The 17,782-nt window shown below is 52.5% G+C and overlaps 1 protein-coding gene across 1 annotated transcript; it reads left to right on the top strand.

The window, feature by feature from the left end:
* Positions 1-502: 502 nt before the first annotated feature.
* On the top strand, positions 503-5,227 carry LOC144897939 (DNA-directed RNA polymerase III subunit RPC1-like). Its single transcript, XM_078788926.1, has one exon. It carries the CDS (start codon positions 503-505, stop codon positions 5,225-5,227), a length of 4,725 nt encoding a protein of 1,574 aa, XP_078645052.1.
* The last annotated feature ends 12,555 nt before the right edge of the window (positions 5,228-17,782 follow it).

Genomic DNA, 17,782 nt, shown 5'->3' with positions numbered 1-17,782 from the left:
TAGGATTTGCCTGAACCCTGCTGAAGCTTTTTAAGATTCACCCAAACCCTGCCAAAGCTTTTTAAGATTTGCCCGAGCCCCGCCTGACCAAACGTCGGTTCTTGTCCATCTCTTCCATCTCTTCCATCTCTTCCATCTCTTCCATCTCTTCCATCTCTTCCATCTCTTCCATCTCTTTTATATCTTCCATCTCTTCCATCTCTTCCATCTCTTCCATCTCTTCCATCTCTTCCATCTCTTCCATCTCTTCCATCTCTTCCATCTCTTTTATCTCTTTTATATCTTCTAGCTCTTCCATCTCTTCCATCTCTTCCATTTCTTCCATCTCTTTTATATCTTCTAGCTCTTCCATCTTCTATCTCTTTTATCTTCTATCTCTCTTTTATCTCTTTTATCTCTTTTATCTCTCTTATCTCTTTTATCTGTTCCTACTCCCCCCCTTTTTTTTGCCCCCATCCTCACAGTTTTCCTCCACCCTCATCCGCCGCCTTCCCACAGATCAATGAACGCGCGTCCAATCTCCGGGCTGTGGTTCGGCTTGCAGTCGGATGAGGACGTGCTGGCGGCCTCGGTCGCTGAGATACGGAAACCCAGTTTGCGACGTGAACCGGGCTCCGTCTACGATCCACGGCTGGGCGTTGCTGAGATTGACCGTGACGGGCAGAGCGACCGCCGCTGCGTCACGTGCGGCCACGACGGCCGTCAATGTCCGGGCCACTTTGGACACATTGACCTGGCCTACCCGCTGATCCTGTTCTACAAGGAAGCTGCGGCATGGGCCAAACGGTGCTGCCACTTCTGCGGGGCAATACTGTGTCGACGATGGTCGGCGGCGCCGCCGCCCTTTAGGGCGTGCAATCGATGCGGTGTCAGACACCCTGCCGTCAAACTGTCCGACCCGCAGGACCCGTCGGCAATTCGAGTGACCGCTCGCCGCAAACGGGGATCGTCATACACGTTGGACCCTCCGGCGCTGTACTACATTTTTGACCGCGTCTCAGAGCGGCAGCTGGCTGCGCTTCTGTCAACGCGGCTGGGCAGCCACGATGACCAGTCGATGGACGACGGTGAGGAGGGTGATGGTGACAGTGAAGGCGGTGAGGAGGATGAGAAGTGTGAGGGCGAGGGAGACAACTGTGCCGACTGTGCCGACTGTGCCGACTGTGCCGACTGTGCCGACCTCCTCATTGAAAATAAACGCCGCAGAAGGCGAGGGGCCGCCGATACCCGGGAAGAATCCGTTTCGATTGTCGGCAATGACGATGAAGAAGCGGAAGAAGAAGAAGAAGAAGAAGAAGAAGAAGAAGAAGAGTGGCGTTGTAGCAGAACGGAGGGTGGTGGCGATGGAGAAGGAGGAGGACTTGAGAGCGCAGTGTGGCTAGGAGGCGCCGAGTCCGCTGCGCTTGAGGCGCCAACCCAAAGCGACCGTGGTTTGAGACAGGTTAGCGAATGCAAAGGGGCGGAGGAGCGGCAAGCACGGTCTGATCGACCGCAAGCCGCCGTCGGAATCCGCGATGACCGTCGACCCATCGACGACAAACTTATGTTTCACCCTCGCCGGTTGGTTTTGACTAAGCTGCCCGTCATGCCGCCCTGCTGCCGACCGCGGCAGATCGGCGGCTGGGCCACCGGAGGAGGCGGAGGAGGAGGAGGAGGAGGACAGCCGCAAGACGACGACCTGAGCGTTTTCCTATCTCAGATAGTAAAGATCAACGAGAAGCTCAAAGCGCTGCCGCATCCCTTGCCGAGCAGCAGGCGGGCGGAAGCGGCACAGCTGCTGGCGCAGCTCAAGTTCAAGACGCTGTGTTACGTCGACAACTCCAAGGGCAAGGCCGTGCACGCCACCAACCGCAAACCAATGGTGGGCGTCAAGGAGCGGCTCAGCAAGAAGCAGGGGCTTCTGAGGCAGAACATGATGGGAAAACGACGCGATCAGACCGCCCGTTCAGTGGTCGGGCCCGACGGGACGCTGGCGCTGAACCAGGTGGCCGTGCCGGACGAAATCTGCTCCGTGCTGACGGTGCCTGTGCGGGTCACGCGCCACAACCTTGAGCGACTGCAGGCGCTAACGCAGGCGGGTCGCCGGGGACCGATCCGATCGGTGACAAGCCGGTGCCCCCTCACCGGCCGCCGGCGGCGGATTGACCTGACGACCCGTCTGGCGCCTCAGCCTGCCGAGCACGGCGATGAGCTGCTGGAGGAGGCGACGGGCCGCCGGGTGCCGGTGACTGACTGCAGGGACCTGCCGCCCGTGGGCTGGATATGCCTGTGTCGCCGAACTGGCCTACCTAAGGACTGTGTTCCCCGCTCCCCGCCCCCTCCCCGCCTGCGACCGGGCGATGTGGTGGAACGAACGCTGGAAGACGGCGACCCCGTCATCCTGAACCGGCAGCCCACCCTGCACCGTAATTCCATGCTGGGCATGCGGGTGGTGCGGCGGCCCGGGCGGACGATCCGCGTGAACCTGGCCGTGACGGCGGGGTTCAACATGGATTTTGACGGCGACGAGGGCAACCTGTACCTGCCGCAGTCCGCCCGGGCCCGGGCGGAGACAATCCTGCTGATGGATCCTGAACGGATCATCCTCTCGGCGCGATCGGAGGCGGCTGAGGTGACGCCCGTGCAGGACGCCGTGCTGGGCGCTTACCTCCTGACGGCGGACCCAACGCCGCTCTCCCGGGAGCAGTTCATGCAGTGCCTGGAGGCCATAGACCGGCCAGACATGATGCCGCCGGTCGATTCGCCGCCCGCCGCCCGGCGATCCTCCGTCCTGCTGGAGCTGCTGCGGCGTTCGACGGCCGATCGGGCGCTACCCCCCTGGCCGCCGCGCGTGACCAAAGCCCACCTGCAGGCGGCCGTGCGCAACCTGTGCTTGGCCAAGGGCGGTCGAGCGGCCGCCGCGCTGGTCGACGGCCTGCACCTGCTCACCAACGCCTGGCTGGGCATGCGGCCGTTCTCGGCGGGCTATGGCGACTGCCGGCTGCCAGACGGTGCGCTGGTCCGCGTGCGAGCCGCTGCGAGCCGCCACCTGGACGCCGCGCCTGCCGATGAGGATGAGGCAGCCGTCAGAATCAGGCTGACCAATGCCCGGCACGCCGCGCAGCTGGAGGCGAAGGCGGCGCTGGCCGCCGGCAACCGGCTGGCCGTCATGGCCGAGGCTGGCAGCAAGGGCGATTACTTCAACCTGACGCAGATCGTGGGGTTGCTGGGTCAGCAGTACGTCAACGGCTGCCGTCCAGGGCCCGAGGCCGGCGACGGCCGCTCGCTTTCCTGCTACCCGCGCGTAATGACAACGGTGAGTGGGGGAAGCGTCGGCGGCGAGCTTCCGCGCCACCCGGTCTTTGAGAGCCGCGGGTTTGTGGCCTCCTCCTTCATGACTGGCCTCAACCCCCGCGAGGCCTTCTTCCACGCCAAATCAGGTCGGGAAGGTATGATCAGCACGTCTCAGATGACCGGCGTGACCGGCTACGCCGAGCGAAAGATGGCCAAGCTCAGCGAGGATCTGCGAGTGGCCTACGATGGCACCGTGCGAGACGCGCGTGACAACGTGGTGCAGTTTATCTACGGCGGCCACGGCATGGACCCACAGCTGTGCTATCGTGACGGGGCGCCGGTGTGCTTTGAGACGCTGCAGCGGCTGCTGATCGGCAATTGCCGCCGCGGCGGCGCTGAGGGAGCCGAGGGAGCCGAGGGAGCCGAGGGAGCCGAGGGAGCCGAGGGAGCTGATGGAGCCGAGGGAGCCGAGGGAGCCGATGAAGGTGAACCCCCCGTGCGCACAATCGCCGAAGCCGTCAAGCTGCTGGAGCCGTGGCCGCCGGGCGTGCCCCTGCCGATGGTCGAGCACGTGCGTCGGCGGCAGGCGGTAGCCATCCTCCGCGGAGCCGCGGCGTTTCCCGTGCCGGTAGGCTGCGGCGAGCAGTGGCGGGCAACGGTGCGGCGGCTGTACGGCAGTCGGAGGGTCCAGCCGGGCGAAGCGGTGGGCATGCTGTGCGCCCAGTCGATCGGCGCCAAGCAGACCCAGACCACGCTGGACGTCTTCCACAAGGCCGGCAAGCTGACCGACGGCCCGAGCCACAACCGTTTTGCGGAGCTCCTCAGCCTGACTCAGCGGCCCAAGCGGCGATCGTGCACGCTGACGCTGCGGCTGCCTAGTGACTGCCGAGAGGGGGAGAGCGCAATCCGCGATTGGCTGGGCCCCTTCCTCTCGTGCTTTGAGCTGAGCGAGCTGCTTGCGCCCGGGCCGCTGGCCGTTGAGCCGGTTGAGCCGGTTGAGCCGGTTGAGCCGGTTGAGCCGGTCAAGAGCGCCGACGCCGACCTCGGCCGACTGATGCGGCTGCGGCTGCGGCTGGCGCTTGACAGGTGCTACAGCCATCGGCTGCACCCCGGCGAAGTCGCCGCCGCCGTCGAGCGCCGGTTTGAGCGACCACATTTCACCATCAGGGTGCGGGCTCGCGGGCTGGATCTGCTGTGGCGGGAGCCCGCCGATCATCGGGCGCTGGTGGCTGACCTCCTGGCTGTGCGGGTGGGCCACACGCCCGGCTGCAGGGGCTACACGCTGATCGGTGAGGTCGACGGCGCCCGTCGTGATTTAAACAGCCGCGGAGCTGATCGGCACCCTGCGGTGCTGTGGGCAGCCCGAGTGGACGGTAGCAACCTGAGTGCCATACTGGGTCACCCGGCGGTGGTCGAGGCGTGCAGCGACGACGTCTGGGACGTGTATCGCACGTTGGGGTTGGCGGCAGCTCGTCGGCGGCTGAGGCAGCTTTTCCGCGAGTGTGTGGGCGACGGTGTGCATGCGGCGCACCTGCGGCTGCTGACCGACAGCATGATGCGGCGGGGCAGACCCACCCCCATGGACCGATACACCATGCGCACCTATCCAGCCGGCCCACTGAGTCGAGCCACCTTTGAGGAAAGTCTGGACATCCTGATCGGCGCCGCCGTTACGGGCGAGTACGAGAACTGCGCCGGGATCGGCGCCAGGGTGGCAACAGGGCTGATGTCGAGCACGGGCACGGGCGCATTTGACCTGCTCGTGCCACCCGCCGTCCTGACTGGGACGGTCCGCGAAGGGAGCGCTGCTTTGAAGCGGGCCGGCCCAAAGTGCAGTCGGTTCAAGGCGGTTCAAGGCGGTTCAAAGCGATTCAAAGCGGTTCAAAGCGGTTTAAACAACAAGATTGCTAAAAGCGGCGGCTTAGCTTGTAGTTCAGTTTCTTACAAAAATTGAGCCGTTTCGTCACCGTGGTACTTACAAAGTTAAAAATAGGTTTATAGTAGCATAAGTTTAGAACGTGTACATGTAGGTCTGTAGTCTTTTAATTGGATACAGTGTAAATATGTGTAGCTAATTATACAGTTATGTACATGCTATACAGTTCTGTGTGTGTGTACGCTGTGACAAAGCAGTATAGTGATATGGTTGTGGGACGTACCACAAATCGGTTATATAAGTCATACCAGCTTATAAAGATTGCTTTGGTCACATAGCCCGTTAATATGTAACTGACGTGCGCCGTTAGATCCAGTCAGATTAAAATATTAAAATATTAAAATATTAAAATATTAAAATATTAAAATATTAAATATTAAACTACTAAACTATTAAAATATTAAAATATTAAACTATTTATTAAACTGTTAAACTGTAAAACTGTTAAATTAAACCATTAAACTGTTAAATTATTAAACTATTAAAACTTTTTGCTGTAACACAGATCACCCATGCGCCGCAACGGCAATTTGCACTAGCGGCTATTGCAAACCAATACATCTAAGGCTGATTGATGATACAATACACAATACACAATACACAATACACAATACACAATACACAATACACAATACACAATACACAATACACAATACACAATACACAATACACAATACACAATACACAATACACAATACACAATACACAATACACAATACACAATACACAATACACAATACACAATACACAATACACAATACACAATACACAATACACAATACACAATACACAATACACAATACACGATACACAATACACAATACACGATACACGATACACGATACAAGGTTTAAACCGATTGCCGTACAAGACATTAGATTTCAAGCAAACATTTTTAAATGGTTTCCACAATAGGGCTTTAGAATAAATTGTACCAAAACTATATAAACGTTACCCTCCAAATTGCGGCACCGAACCACGGCACCAAATTGTTGCAAGCGTTGAACCGCAGCCGTGTGAGGCGTGGAACCTGATTTGAGACCAATCCGGACAATTGTTACAATTGCGGTGATTGTGCACTGATCAGGAGCCACGTCCGGCGGAGACGGTTAACCGCTTGCAGCAACGTATCAATACGGCGACAAGCGTTCCAACAGCTGTATATATAGATGTATATATAGATGTGTATATAGATGTGTATATAGATGTGTATATAGATGTGTATATAAATGTGTATATAGGTACGTATGCTTACATATGGAGCCGTAAGCAAGCTCAAACTGTAACTCGTGCGCATACAACGCAAAATACAAGCCAAGCCAAACAATCTTCCTATCTTAAACACACACACACACAACCCTCATTTCTACACCGACTCCCCTAATCCGCATCATTTGCCGTACTGATCTATCACATCTGTGGGTACTGATCCTCATCCCACTCAGTCATCAGGACCAATCCTCATCTCTGTTTCCTCACACAACCCCCTACTCTGTCTGTCTGTCTGTCTGTCTCCTCACACAACCCCCTGCTCTGTCTGTCTCCTCACACAACCCCCTGCTCTGTCTCCTCACTCCTCACTCCTCACTCCTCACTCCTCACTCCTCACTCCTCACTCCTCACTCCTCACTCCTCACTCCTCACTCCTCACTCCTCACTCCTCACTCCTCACTCCTCACTCCTCACTCCTCACTCCTCACTCCTCACTCCTCACACCTCACTCCTCACTCCTCACTCCTCACTCCTCACTCCTCACACCTCACATCTCACACCTCACATCTCACATCTCACTCCTATTCCATCTGTTTTGTCACACCCATTCCGTCTGTTCCACTGATAATGATATATACACACTCTGAATCTAGTTTCCTCTTCCCTCACCCCCACCGCAAGCTTTTATCTGTCATGCTTTTACAGAAACTAATCTGTTAGATCGGTTTACAATGTTTGGTTCTCCTCATAAACAAAAAAATATCGATCAAACAAGATAAAGTTTCCAGGAAGCATGAGCAGTCATTTTGGTTGTAATTGCTCCGATGGAACTGTTGTAGGATAGAGGAAAAGAACCCTAATGTCATAGCAAACTTTAGATTTTGTGTAAAAAAAATTCCATTAGAATCAGAAACAAAACATTAAATAGATAATTATACAGTTGCAAAACTATACTCATATACGCATATACTCATATACGCATATACTCATATACGCATATACGCATATACGCATATACACACGCACACGATGTAGATGATTCGCCAATCCCCAATCGTCCCCAACGGTCGCATTTTTAACAGCCGCTTCATCGGACGTTAAAAATGTTTTGTAAAATCCTGCTTTGTTTTAACAATATTTGTCGAGTTTTTTTTCCTTAAACAACCATCAACATGCCATCCACTGTGCACACAATACACATTGTACCGACGTACACTGCCCATCCGATTGACGACTGGCATTTGGCGACGCGCAAAGCTTTTGAGGCTCGCCAATTTGACGTTGACGTCAATGTAAGCAACTGCCAATCGCCTGAACCAGATTGCCAACGTCAAGACGTGGTATTTGTGTGCCTGTTTATTTTATTAATCATGGTCTCTGGTTCGATTGCAGCCACTATAATATTTGGCCTACCGACAGCCTGAGTAAATCTCTAGTTAGTAATATGCTGGCTCGTATCAGGCTGATAGACTGAATTAAACACATTTCGAACCCAAATTTGGCCGGTCATTGTCCGGCTGTGCTAAAAAGTAATAAAATTTTAAGATCCTGGGTTAAACAAAATATTTTGTGGGGGTTTTTTTTGTAAATTTCCAACCAAACCGCAACAACTCTTACATCTCACCATACCAATCAATCATCGATCGTCAATCATCGATCGTCAATCATCGATTGTTGACTGTCGATTGTTGACTATTGACTGTCAATTGTCGATTGTCGATTGTTGACTGATGATCGGTTTCAGGCATCTGCGCTTAACATCGCTCCCTTCAGCCTCTGTAGATTTTCTTGTTAGAGCTTAAAGACGTCTCGGGCTCCAGCGGTCAATAGGCATGGTGGTTTCGAAAATCTCTCCCGGCCCCGGCCATCCACAATCCGCCATACATCCGCGCATGGCTCGGTTGAGACTGGCCGCTCAATACATTCCAACCGGTGCTCAACACCCGGCGCAGCCGCCGTCACCCAAGCAACAGAATTCCAGATACCCGTTCCTGAACCCCTTTGTCTACACGGCCGGCTCTGAGGATCAGTTTGCTGAAACACTGGTGGCCACTGAAACACGACCGCCGGAAGCCACCACCACCACCACCACCACCACCACCACCGATGATGAGGATCCGATTGATGACGTCTGGAGCGGATTCAGCGGCGGGAGCCCCGCCGTTGTCTTTGAAACATTTAGATATCTATTCAAGAAGTTTAAAAAGGGACTGTTTGCCCAATTCCGAAACGGAAGATTGGTCACTTTCCTACCCTTCGATAACCCAGGGTACGTGAACGAGGCCGCCGGCCTGCTGCGGATCGATCCGCGGTATCCCTCCATGCAAGCGGCCGTCGACGCCATACGAGCGCGGCAGGGTTACGGGCCCGAAGAACCCCGCAACTTTAAACCTCTTGAGATGTGGGTCTCCAACGGGTCCCTCGTCCGCTACGATCGCTGGCAGACCACTCGCCTGACCGCCAACAAGTCCGCCGACGAGTCTGCCGACGAGTCCGCCGACAAGTCTGCCGACAAGTCCGCCAACAAGTCTGCCGACGGACAGCTCCGATACGGTCGACGGCCGCCGCGGCCCAATGCGGTCACAGCGTGCGTGCTGGACATGCTGTCTGCTGTGCCCGACCCCCCTGACCTTGACCTTTTTGTCAACCGCCGAGACTTTCCGCTGCTGCGCCGAGACGGCCGCCGAGCGTATCGGCACCTGTGGGGCGATCCGCCGCCGCCATGCCCCGACGTCATGGATCGGTACGCGCCAATCTTTTCCTTCAGCGGTGAGCGCTCGACGGCCGACGTGCTGATCCCCACCCCCGACTGCTGGACGCTGGCCCGAGACATTGAGGCCGGCGTGCGAGTCACCACCAGCGTCCCCTGGCGATACAGACGACCGACAGCTGTTTTCAGGGGATCCACGACCGGTGCGGGCGTCTCCATCGTCACCAATCAGCGGCTCAAAGCCTGCGCGGTCCTGACAATCCGGCGGCCTGACCTGCTGGACGCAGCCGTGGTCAAGTGGAACCTGAGACTGCGCAAACATCCCTCCGACGACTATTTCAAGACCATCGAGCCGGACAATCTGCCGACCGCCTTCCGATGTCTACCAGTCGCACCCTTTGAGCCAATGCTTGAACAGGCTTCGCGGTGTCGATACCTGCTGTGCCTGGAGGGTAATGTGGCAGCTTTCAGGCTGTGCCGGCTGCTGATTGCCGGGGGGCTGGTGCTGCTGCCCGGGGGGGACTACCGGATCTGGTACGCCTCAATCATCGAGCCGTGGAAGCACTACGTGCCGGTCCGCCACGATCTCTCCGACCTGCTCGAGCGGATTGAGTGGTGCCGCGCGCACGATGAATGGTGCCAGCGCATCGCAAAGGCCGGCATGGATCTGGCCCGGCGGCTGTTCTGCCGCGGCTATCTCCTAAAACGGCTGCGGCAGTGCCTGCATGCGACGGCGCGTGTGGTCGGGCCCTACCTCTGGCCGTTGCCGCCAGATCACTTGAACCTGAGGCTTCAGCGGCTGTATCTGGGTTTGAGCGTTGAGGGGTTTGGGCACAGGCTCAAGACGGCGGCTGACCGAGCCGAGCTTGGTCGTCAGACGCGGGAGGAATTTGCGCGTCAGGTGCTGGAGGTTGTGCCAGGGTTTGCGAGCCGGCGTCAGCCACAGGCCGACCGGCTGCCGTCGCTGGCTGACCTGCTGCCCTTCATCCCCAAACGCAGGCTGGTGAGGTTGCTGGCAGCCGTCTGCGAGACGCTTGAAGCGGCGCATCAAGCGTTTGGATTCACGCACTACGGGCTGGTCAGCCGACAGGTGCTCGTCGACGATCGAAAGCCGACGGTGACCGGGCTGGAGTCGTGCGCGTTACGGCTGTCGGCGGCCGAGCTCCACGGCCGGCTTGAAGGCTGCGGGGAGACGTACACGTTCGAAGGCTGCGACGGGGAGACGTACACGTTCGAAGGCTGCCGAGCCAGCTCGGCCGCCGTGCGAGATCGACGCGATGTGGACGTTCGCGTTCTGGTCCTGGATTGTGCGCTGCGGCTGGCGGCTATGGGCCGCCGACGATTGGCGGCCGCGCTCGTCAAACCGCTGTGTGATCCGCCGGCCCTGTCCGCGCTGCCGCTGCCCGACGAGTCGGATCGGGTTGACCACTTTGGACAATGGTGGCCAAAACCGGACGATCCACTCGGCCCAAACCCGCTTGAATACGCTGCCGCCGTGATGGGTCGCTGTGGCCCGTCACAACCGCTGAAGGCCACCGTTGTAGGTGATGTGAGAGAGAGAGAAAGGGAAAGAGAAAGGGAAAGAGAAAGAGAGGGGGAAAGAGAGGGGGAAAAGAAGAAAGAGGGGAAGAGGGAGAGAGGTGGAAAATCTTAGAACCAAATTGCCAGACCAATTCCGACCGCTGATCTCCTCAAACTTTCTCATTTGACGTTTGACGCTTGACGTTCTACCGGTGTAGAGGGAGAGATCCTCTTAGCGAGTGTTTCTTTCCCCCCCTCCTCCGGTTGCTTGTACAATCAGGAAAAAAAATAGCCAAAAAAAACTAAGCGTTTACAATCTTGGTCCGAGTCCGATCATTGGCCAGAAATGTAGCACATCTGTTTAGATGCCAGTCCGTTAATCCAAATAGGCTACAGATCAGAAAGCTAGAGCGTATGTACGTCTATCTCAAGCTCAGCGGGATTGTAAAGTGACGATAGGTTTTATCAGATTGGTTGGTATGATGCCAACGGAGACTGGCGGCAGTTTCGGCAGCAGTTTTGGCAGCAGTTTCGGCAGCAGTTTCGGCAGCAGTTGCGGCAGCAGTTTCGGCAGCAGTTTCGGCAGCAGTTTCGGCAGCAGTTTCGGCAGCAGTTTCGGCAGCAGTTTCGGCAGCAGTTTCGGCAATTAAGCCAACTAACGAATATCATCCACATCAATGTAATCTGTCAAAAGCTAACCGCTTGTTGGGGGAAAAAAACCATTAAAAAATAGATACATAATGTGTAAATGTGTATATGTGTGAGATGGGTTTTTGTTTGTTTAAAACAATCTGTAAAGAGATTTCGGTTAACCCTATCCGACTTGAGCAATCGACTGCGCGTTTGGCAATTAGTGACTTGGCAGTTCTATGTATATGCATGGAAGTGAGTACGCCGATTAAGATAATATATCAAGCCCCAAAACGTCAAGACTGTAAACAATCTGCAAAATTGTAAAAGAGCTCAAATAGCTCAAATAGCTCAAATAGCTCAAATAGCTCAAATAGCTCAAAGAGCTCAAAGAGCTCAAATAGCTCAAAGAGCTCAAAGAGCTCAAATAGCTCAAAGAGCTCAAAGAGCTCAAAGAGCTCAAATAGCTCAAAGAGCTCAAAGAGCTCAACCATCAAACTTGTCCGATATAAACCGGTCACCCAAAATGAGCATTTGTTGGGCTTGATAATGACGGCGGCTGCTGACAATTGCAGATTGTAATGTTGATGCGTGCCTCAAATCAGACTCACCAAGTCCCGGGTGTTTTCTATGTTCTGGTCCCTCATCATCACAAGCCCGATTATGCAGGTTTGTGAGGAAGTTTACAGGCAAAATTAACAGAGGGGAAAAAACAACAATCTCACATCCGTCTAACCGTCGGTTCCCATCCTTCTCCCCTCCAACCCACTCTTTTTTTTTCTCCTACCTTCTACACCCTCTTGACCGACCACCGTCGTTAGAACAAGTTGAGCAATCGATAAGTTATTGTAATGTGTGGGGAGATCCAAACAATGGGAGGGGGAGAATGGAATAAGCTTGATGAATGGATGACATGGGATGAAAGCGAAATGAATAATTTTAAAAAAAAACGATTAACACATGTTGTTGTGTAAAAAGCTACCAGCGACTGCGCTATATGCAAACTACAACAATGGCATCCGGTGCACACCTGACACCTCTGAATGACCACCACGTCAATGCAATTCATGTGACCTTGACGGCAACCAGAACAAGGCCGAGCCGAGTTTGGTTTGCCGAGCAGGCCGTTGTCGTCGAACCTTGGGCAACAACGGTCGAGTTTGCCAAAGCTATGGCCGCGTTGAAACGGCTGTGTAGCCAAAAACGCACAACGGTCGTCTATCCTGAAAACTGGGCCGACGAATGGAGCAGTGACGACGATGAGGACAACAACGAGGACAATGAAGACGATCAAGAAGGGGAGTAGCTTTCCGATATGTTTTCCCCCATAGTTGTACATGTTTAAAAGCGTCAGATTGACTCTAAATGTGATGCAATGAATTGAGGTACGGGAGGTAACCATTTTAGAACCATAATGTTTATCACAAACACACATCTTCACGCGCAAGGTTTAAATGGTGTGACTATGGTAACGTTTTCACCGCCGCGGCAGGTACCATTTCCTTGTACCAATCAATACAAGGAAATGTTTAAACGACCGGGTAAAGAGGATTTTTTTTGCTTATGGAATAACTACATAATCTGGAAAAGGGAGCGATAGAGAACGATGCAATGTACGGTTGCTACAGAGCCGCTACAGAGCCGCTACAGAGCCGCTACAGAGCCGCTACAGAGCCGCTACAGAGCCGCTACAGAGCCGCTACAGAGCCGCTACAGAGCCGCTACAGAGCCGCTACAGAGCCGCTACAGAGCCGCTACAGAGCCGCTACAGAGCCGCTACAGAGCCGCTACAGAGCCGCTACAGAGCCGCTACAGAGCCGCTACAGAGCCGCTACAGAGCCGCTACAGAGCCGCTACAGAGCCGCTACAGAGCCGCTACAGAGCCGCTACAGAGCCGCTACAGAGCCGCTACAGAGCCGCTACAGAGCCGCTACAGAGCCGCTACAGAGCCGCTACAGAGCCGCTACAAGACTGTAGTTATGCGCGCATGTTTGGCTCAAATCCTACCTATGAATGTTCAGACTATATGCGTTTGGTTTTTCGGCAGGGGGGTAAACAACAAAAAGACAATATTCCTCGGATGCTTAGAAGTAATCGATAGTCGTTCAATCATCAACGTTTACGTGTGGCAAGCTGCAAACGCTCGGTAGTTACAAGCCACGCAATTATCACAGCTCGGAACCGGACCCGCAACAAACTCGTTGCAAACCATCCGACCGGTAAACACGGATGTGGTGAATTTGGAGTTTGGTGTTTGAAGACATTGGGGTTCAACAGGGGACACAATTGGGAAAAAGAAAATAAACTGGTTTTTTTGTATGCCTGTAGATTTGAGCTTCTAGCTTCTAATTTCTAGCTTTGAGCTTTTAGGTTCTAGATTTTAGTTTTGATCGTACAGCTTCTGGTTTTTGGGCTTATTGCTGCGAGCTTCTAACTTCTAGACTATTAATTTTAGGCTTACGGCTTATAGCTTTGAGCTTATGGCTTCAAGCTAATAGGTCTAAGCTTATTAGCTTATTAGCTTACCAGCTTATTAGCTTATTAGCTTATTAAACTTCAAGCTTATGGCTTTTAATTTTGAGCTTTGGGTTTTATATATATCTTCTAGATTATATCTTCTAGATTATATCTTCTAGATTCTATCTTCTAGATTCTATCTTCTAGATTCTATCTTCTATACTTGAGCTTTTAGCACTATGGCATGAGCTGCATGCTTTAGACTTATTTATTTCTATAATAATTTCCTCCTCCTCCTCCCCCAACCTCAATTGCCATATTCACATCATCCGGCCGCTAGCTGTATTGCCCTATCCATAGTCACACTTACTTCTTTCCAGCTCTCCCCACCATATTTAGGGTTCACAAATACTACCGTAACAGTTCTTTGATGATACCGCAAAGGAAGTGGGAAACAGGTCCTAAAATAAACCTATATATTTATATATTTATATATATATAGGTTTATTTATATATCTATATATGTCAAAGGACAGAAGACTATGTAAGCTGAATGTTTTTCCTTTTTTTTCCTGTTTATGGTCACTGCATACTCATCATCGCATAACCATTACCACCAACAATACCATTACCAACACTCCCGCTGTACCGTAAAACATTAGTAGACCTGCAGATGTGGGAACAGGTGCTCCGGGATCCCACGTACCACTGCCCGGATCTGGGTCGGGTGAAGGTTGCGGGGAAGGACTCGGCGGCAGCGGCGGCGTTGGCGGCACAGGTGACGGCTGAGGAGGAGGAGGAGGAGGAGCTGGCTTTGGCTGTGGCGGCTGCGGCGGGGGCTGCGGCTGTGGCTGCGGCTGTGGCGGAAGTGGTGGTTTGGGTTTGAGGGCGGCCGACAGATCGCAATTGATGCTGGTTTGCAGGTCAGCGATGTTGACGTCGCCGCCCGTGCCGATTACCTGTACCACTTGTTGACACAGATCCGTCGGACAGTTCTGCGGGTTGTCGCCCATGGCTGTGAGCTTGAGCTGATCCGTGCGAGCCGCGCACGGCACGTACCAGCAGTTGTCCGGGAAGCCGTGCAGATCCTTGAGCTTGGTGTACATGGGGTCGGCGGCTCGGTTGATGCAGGCGCAATCGATTGCCGAGGGGTTGTCTCTGCAGAAATCGGTGACGGCGGCGTCGCGGTCCGGGCCGGGGTTTGCCCGATACCACCGCTGGCACCAATCCCTGCCTGGCTCATTACCGTCGGCGTTGACCCGGCTGACCGTCTGTCCGCGACTGTTTTGCACGGGTTTTACGCAGTAGAGACTGCCCAGCGTGGCCGCCGAGGCTCCAAAATTTTCAGCCAGCGCCCGAACCTGGTCAAAGCGGTCGATGCGGTCGCCGTCGTACAGGCATCGCAGATTGGGCGGTCTGTCCCAGTGGGCCGCAATCAGCGGATCTCTATCTTGCGAATCCTTTGGCACAGCACACCGTTGACGCGAGGGGATGGCGCACACTGGCTGAGACGTGCACATGCCGCCGCAGCACGATCGGTAATCACGCAGCCACGTGCCGGTCGGACACTCAACCCGTGCGGTGAAGGCCGAGCACGAGCCGCACGCACACGCCCCCGGCTCAAGCTGCTGTGAAAAATCTGTCTGAACCGCATAGCCCGTCACGATGCGGCCGCTGCCGTTGTTTGCGACCGTAGGCAATGGCTCGGAACCGCCGAGTTTACGACGGCGAGCCAGGCAAGCGCAACCCTTGTTCATGAAGAGGGGAGAGAGAGAAAGAGAGAGAGAGAGAGAAAGAGAGAGAGAGAGAGAGAGAGAGAGAGTAAATTGAGAAAGAGAACAGATATGGTGAGAGCGGCTTGTCAGCACAATCCGATGATGGATGGTGTGTGGTGATGACAATAGTGATTGTGTTATGGGAGAATGAGTGGGATGTGAACAAGAGTATGTTGAGAAATGGCGGTCGGAAGGTAATGTGGTAAAGCTAAAGCCGTAGCGGTCCACTGCAAAAGAGTCCACCAAACGTGTGGCTATAAAACATAGGAAAATATATTTTTGCAGCTTGGTAGACTGTTGTAAAATACAGAGCTTTTTATTTTAACCGGTGGCGCTCCGCAGAGCTTGGTATTGACATTGGCTGCGCTCAAGGGTAAAACTGTGCCAGCAAACAACACTCACAAAACCAATCCCTATCTTATATATTATATATATATAATATATATTATATATACTATTATATAATATATATTATATATATATTATATATTATATATATAATATATATTATATACTATTATGTAATATATATATTATATATATTATATATTATATATATAATATATATTACATATTATATATTATACACTATATTACGTATATATATATATAATGTATTTATATAGGATCGGGGGGAAAAAATTTTCCCAATCAATCGGTTTGGTCAAGTGCTGATATCTGTTTGTGAGCCATGGACAGGAGTGCCAACGTATGCGTCGGCATCTGCGGAGGGGATGTCAGAAGGGGGGAACAACACCTTGCGGTTGTCCTGCCACAGCTTGCTTGACTCGCTTGACTCACTTGACTCGCTTGACTCGCTTGACTCGCTTGACTCGCTTGACTCGCTTGACTTGCTTGACTTGCTCCGCAACACAGACGGCAATCACCTGGCTGCACGCCGCTGAGCCGCTTGACAATCATCGTGGCAACTTTTTCATCAAACTGCGCATCAAACCGCCCGCCGATCTTGGTTTTGATATTGCCGATAACCAAAAAGACAATATTGTCGACGGTCTGACCGCCGAGCCAATGGGTGAGGTTCCAATGAACTATGCCGTATATGTGGACCTTAAATCATTCCACCATTTCCTCTATAATCAGAATGCTCAGCTGTTTGACGGGCGGGCCGTTGAACTGTAGAGTAAGCCACTTGATGATCTGCGTAGCGAAACGCTTGACAAATTTTTAAACGAGTTGCTCAAAAGACTCACGCTGAATGGCTGTCAGATCCCTTTAGAGCGTTGGGCGCCATGGATTTACTGACGCGTGTGGAAAATGGTACAGTTATCTATGCAAAGTTGTCCAAGTCGATTCGATCCGCAGATTATGGCGTCCTATTTTGGGTTTTTTAAAAAAACATGCTCTATTAGTAGATTCGGTAGATTTGGTAGATTCAGTAGATTCGGTAGATTCAGTAGATTCAGTAAATTCGGTAAATTCGGTAGATTCAGTAGATTCAGTAGATTCGGTAGATTCGGTAGATTCAGTAGATTCAGTAGATTCAGTAGAGTAGACTATCTGACTGTTGTATTTTAAAAAAAAAATTTCTCCCCCTCTCTAGCCCTAAGATTGAGATAAAAGGGCCTCCACACAAGTTCGGAACGGTATTGATGTACTTGGAACGTAGATGAAAAAAAGGGTAGGGAAACAAGTGGGTAGGGTTTAAATCCACTTTGGTCCTTCTAACTTAACTTTCACCTTAAGATAGTTGTCTAAAGAGAAGGTGGGAGACGGAACCGAAACCAATGACCTGGGTTTCCGTTCCCTCCCCCTTTTGCAACCTGAAACATTTATGTCATTTATATAGTTTTGGTTATGATCTTAAAGTCAGTAAGATGTATGCGCAAGTTCTGAACAGTACCGATGTACTCTAAACGTTGAGATAGAGTGTATAGAACAGATGGATAGATTTTTGGCTTAATTTTAAGTTTTTTTGGAGGCTATCGCCTCAATGTTGTTACAAGGTTGTGCTGGCTTAAAGGTGAGCATGTACTCCTTTTTGTTTCTCCCCAGGGAGAGAGGAAGGAGAGAGCGGTTTATACGCTTATAGCTCAAGATGCAAATAGATGTACTCGATAGTAGCCGGCGACACTATCCTTCCGAACGACGGTTGTTTTATGTTGGGGGGAAAAAAGTAACCAAACAAAGTAACCAAACAAAGTAACCAAACAAAGTAACCAAACAAAGTAACCAAACAAAGTAACCAAACAAAGTCCTTAAATTAGGTCCGCTGCAGATTGACCTATTCATCGTCATTGTCATCATCCT

The sequence above is a fragment of the Doryrhamphus excisus genome, unplaced genomic scaffold (genome assembly GCF_037039965.1).
Source record: "Doryrhamphus excisus strain RoL-2023G ecotype Guam unplaced genomic scaffold, RoL_Dexc_Guam_v1.1 HiC_scaffold_25, whole genome shotgun sequence".
In the NCBI taxonomy this organism is placed as follows: Eukaryota; Metazoa; Chordata; class Actinopteri; order Syngnathiformes; family Syngnathidae; genus Doryrhamphus; species Doryrhamphus excisus.
The sequence above is the reverse complement of the archived record's forward strand: the minus strand, read 5'-3'. Positions and strand labels throughout refer to the sequence as shown.

Bases quoted from the DNA above. Each gene is read 5' to 3' on its own strand.
- LOC144897939 (XM_078788926.1), top strand. From the start codon at position 503: ATGAACGCGCGTCCAATCTCCGGGCTGTGGTTCGGCTTGCAGTCGGAT.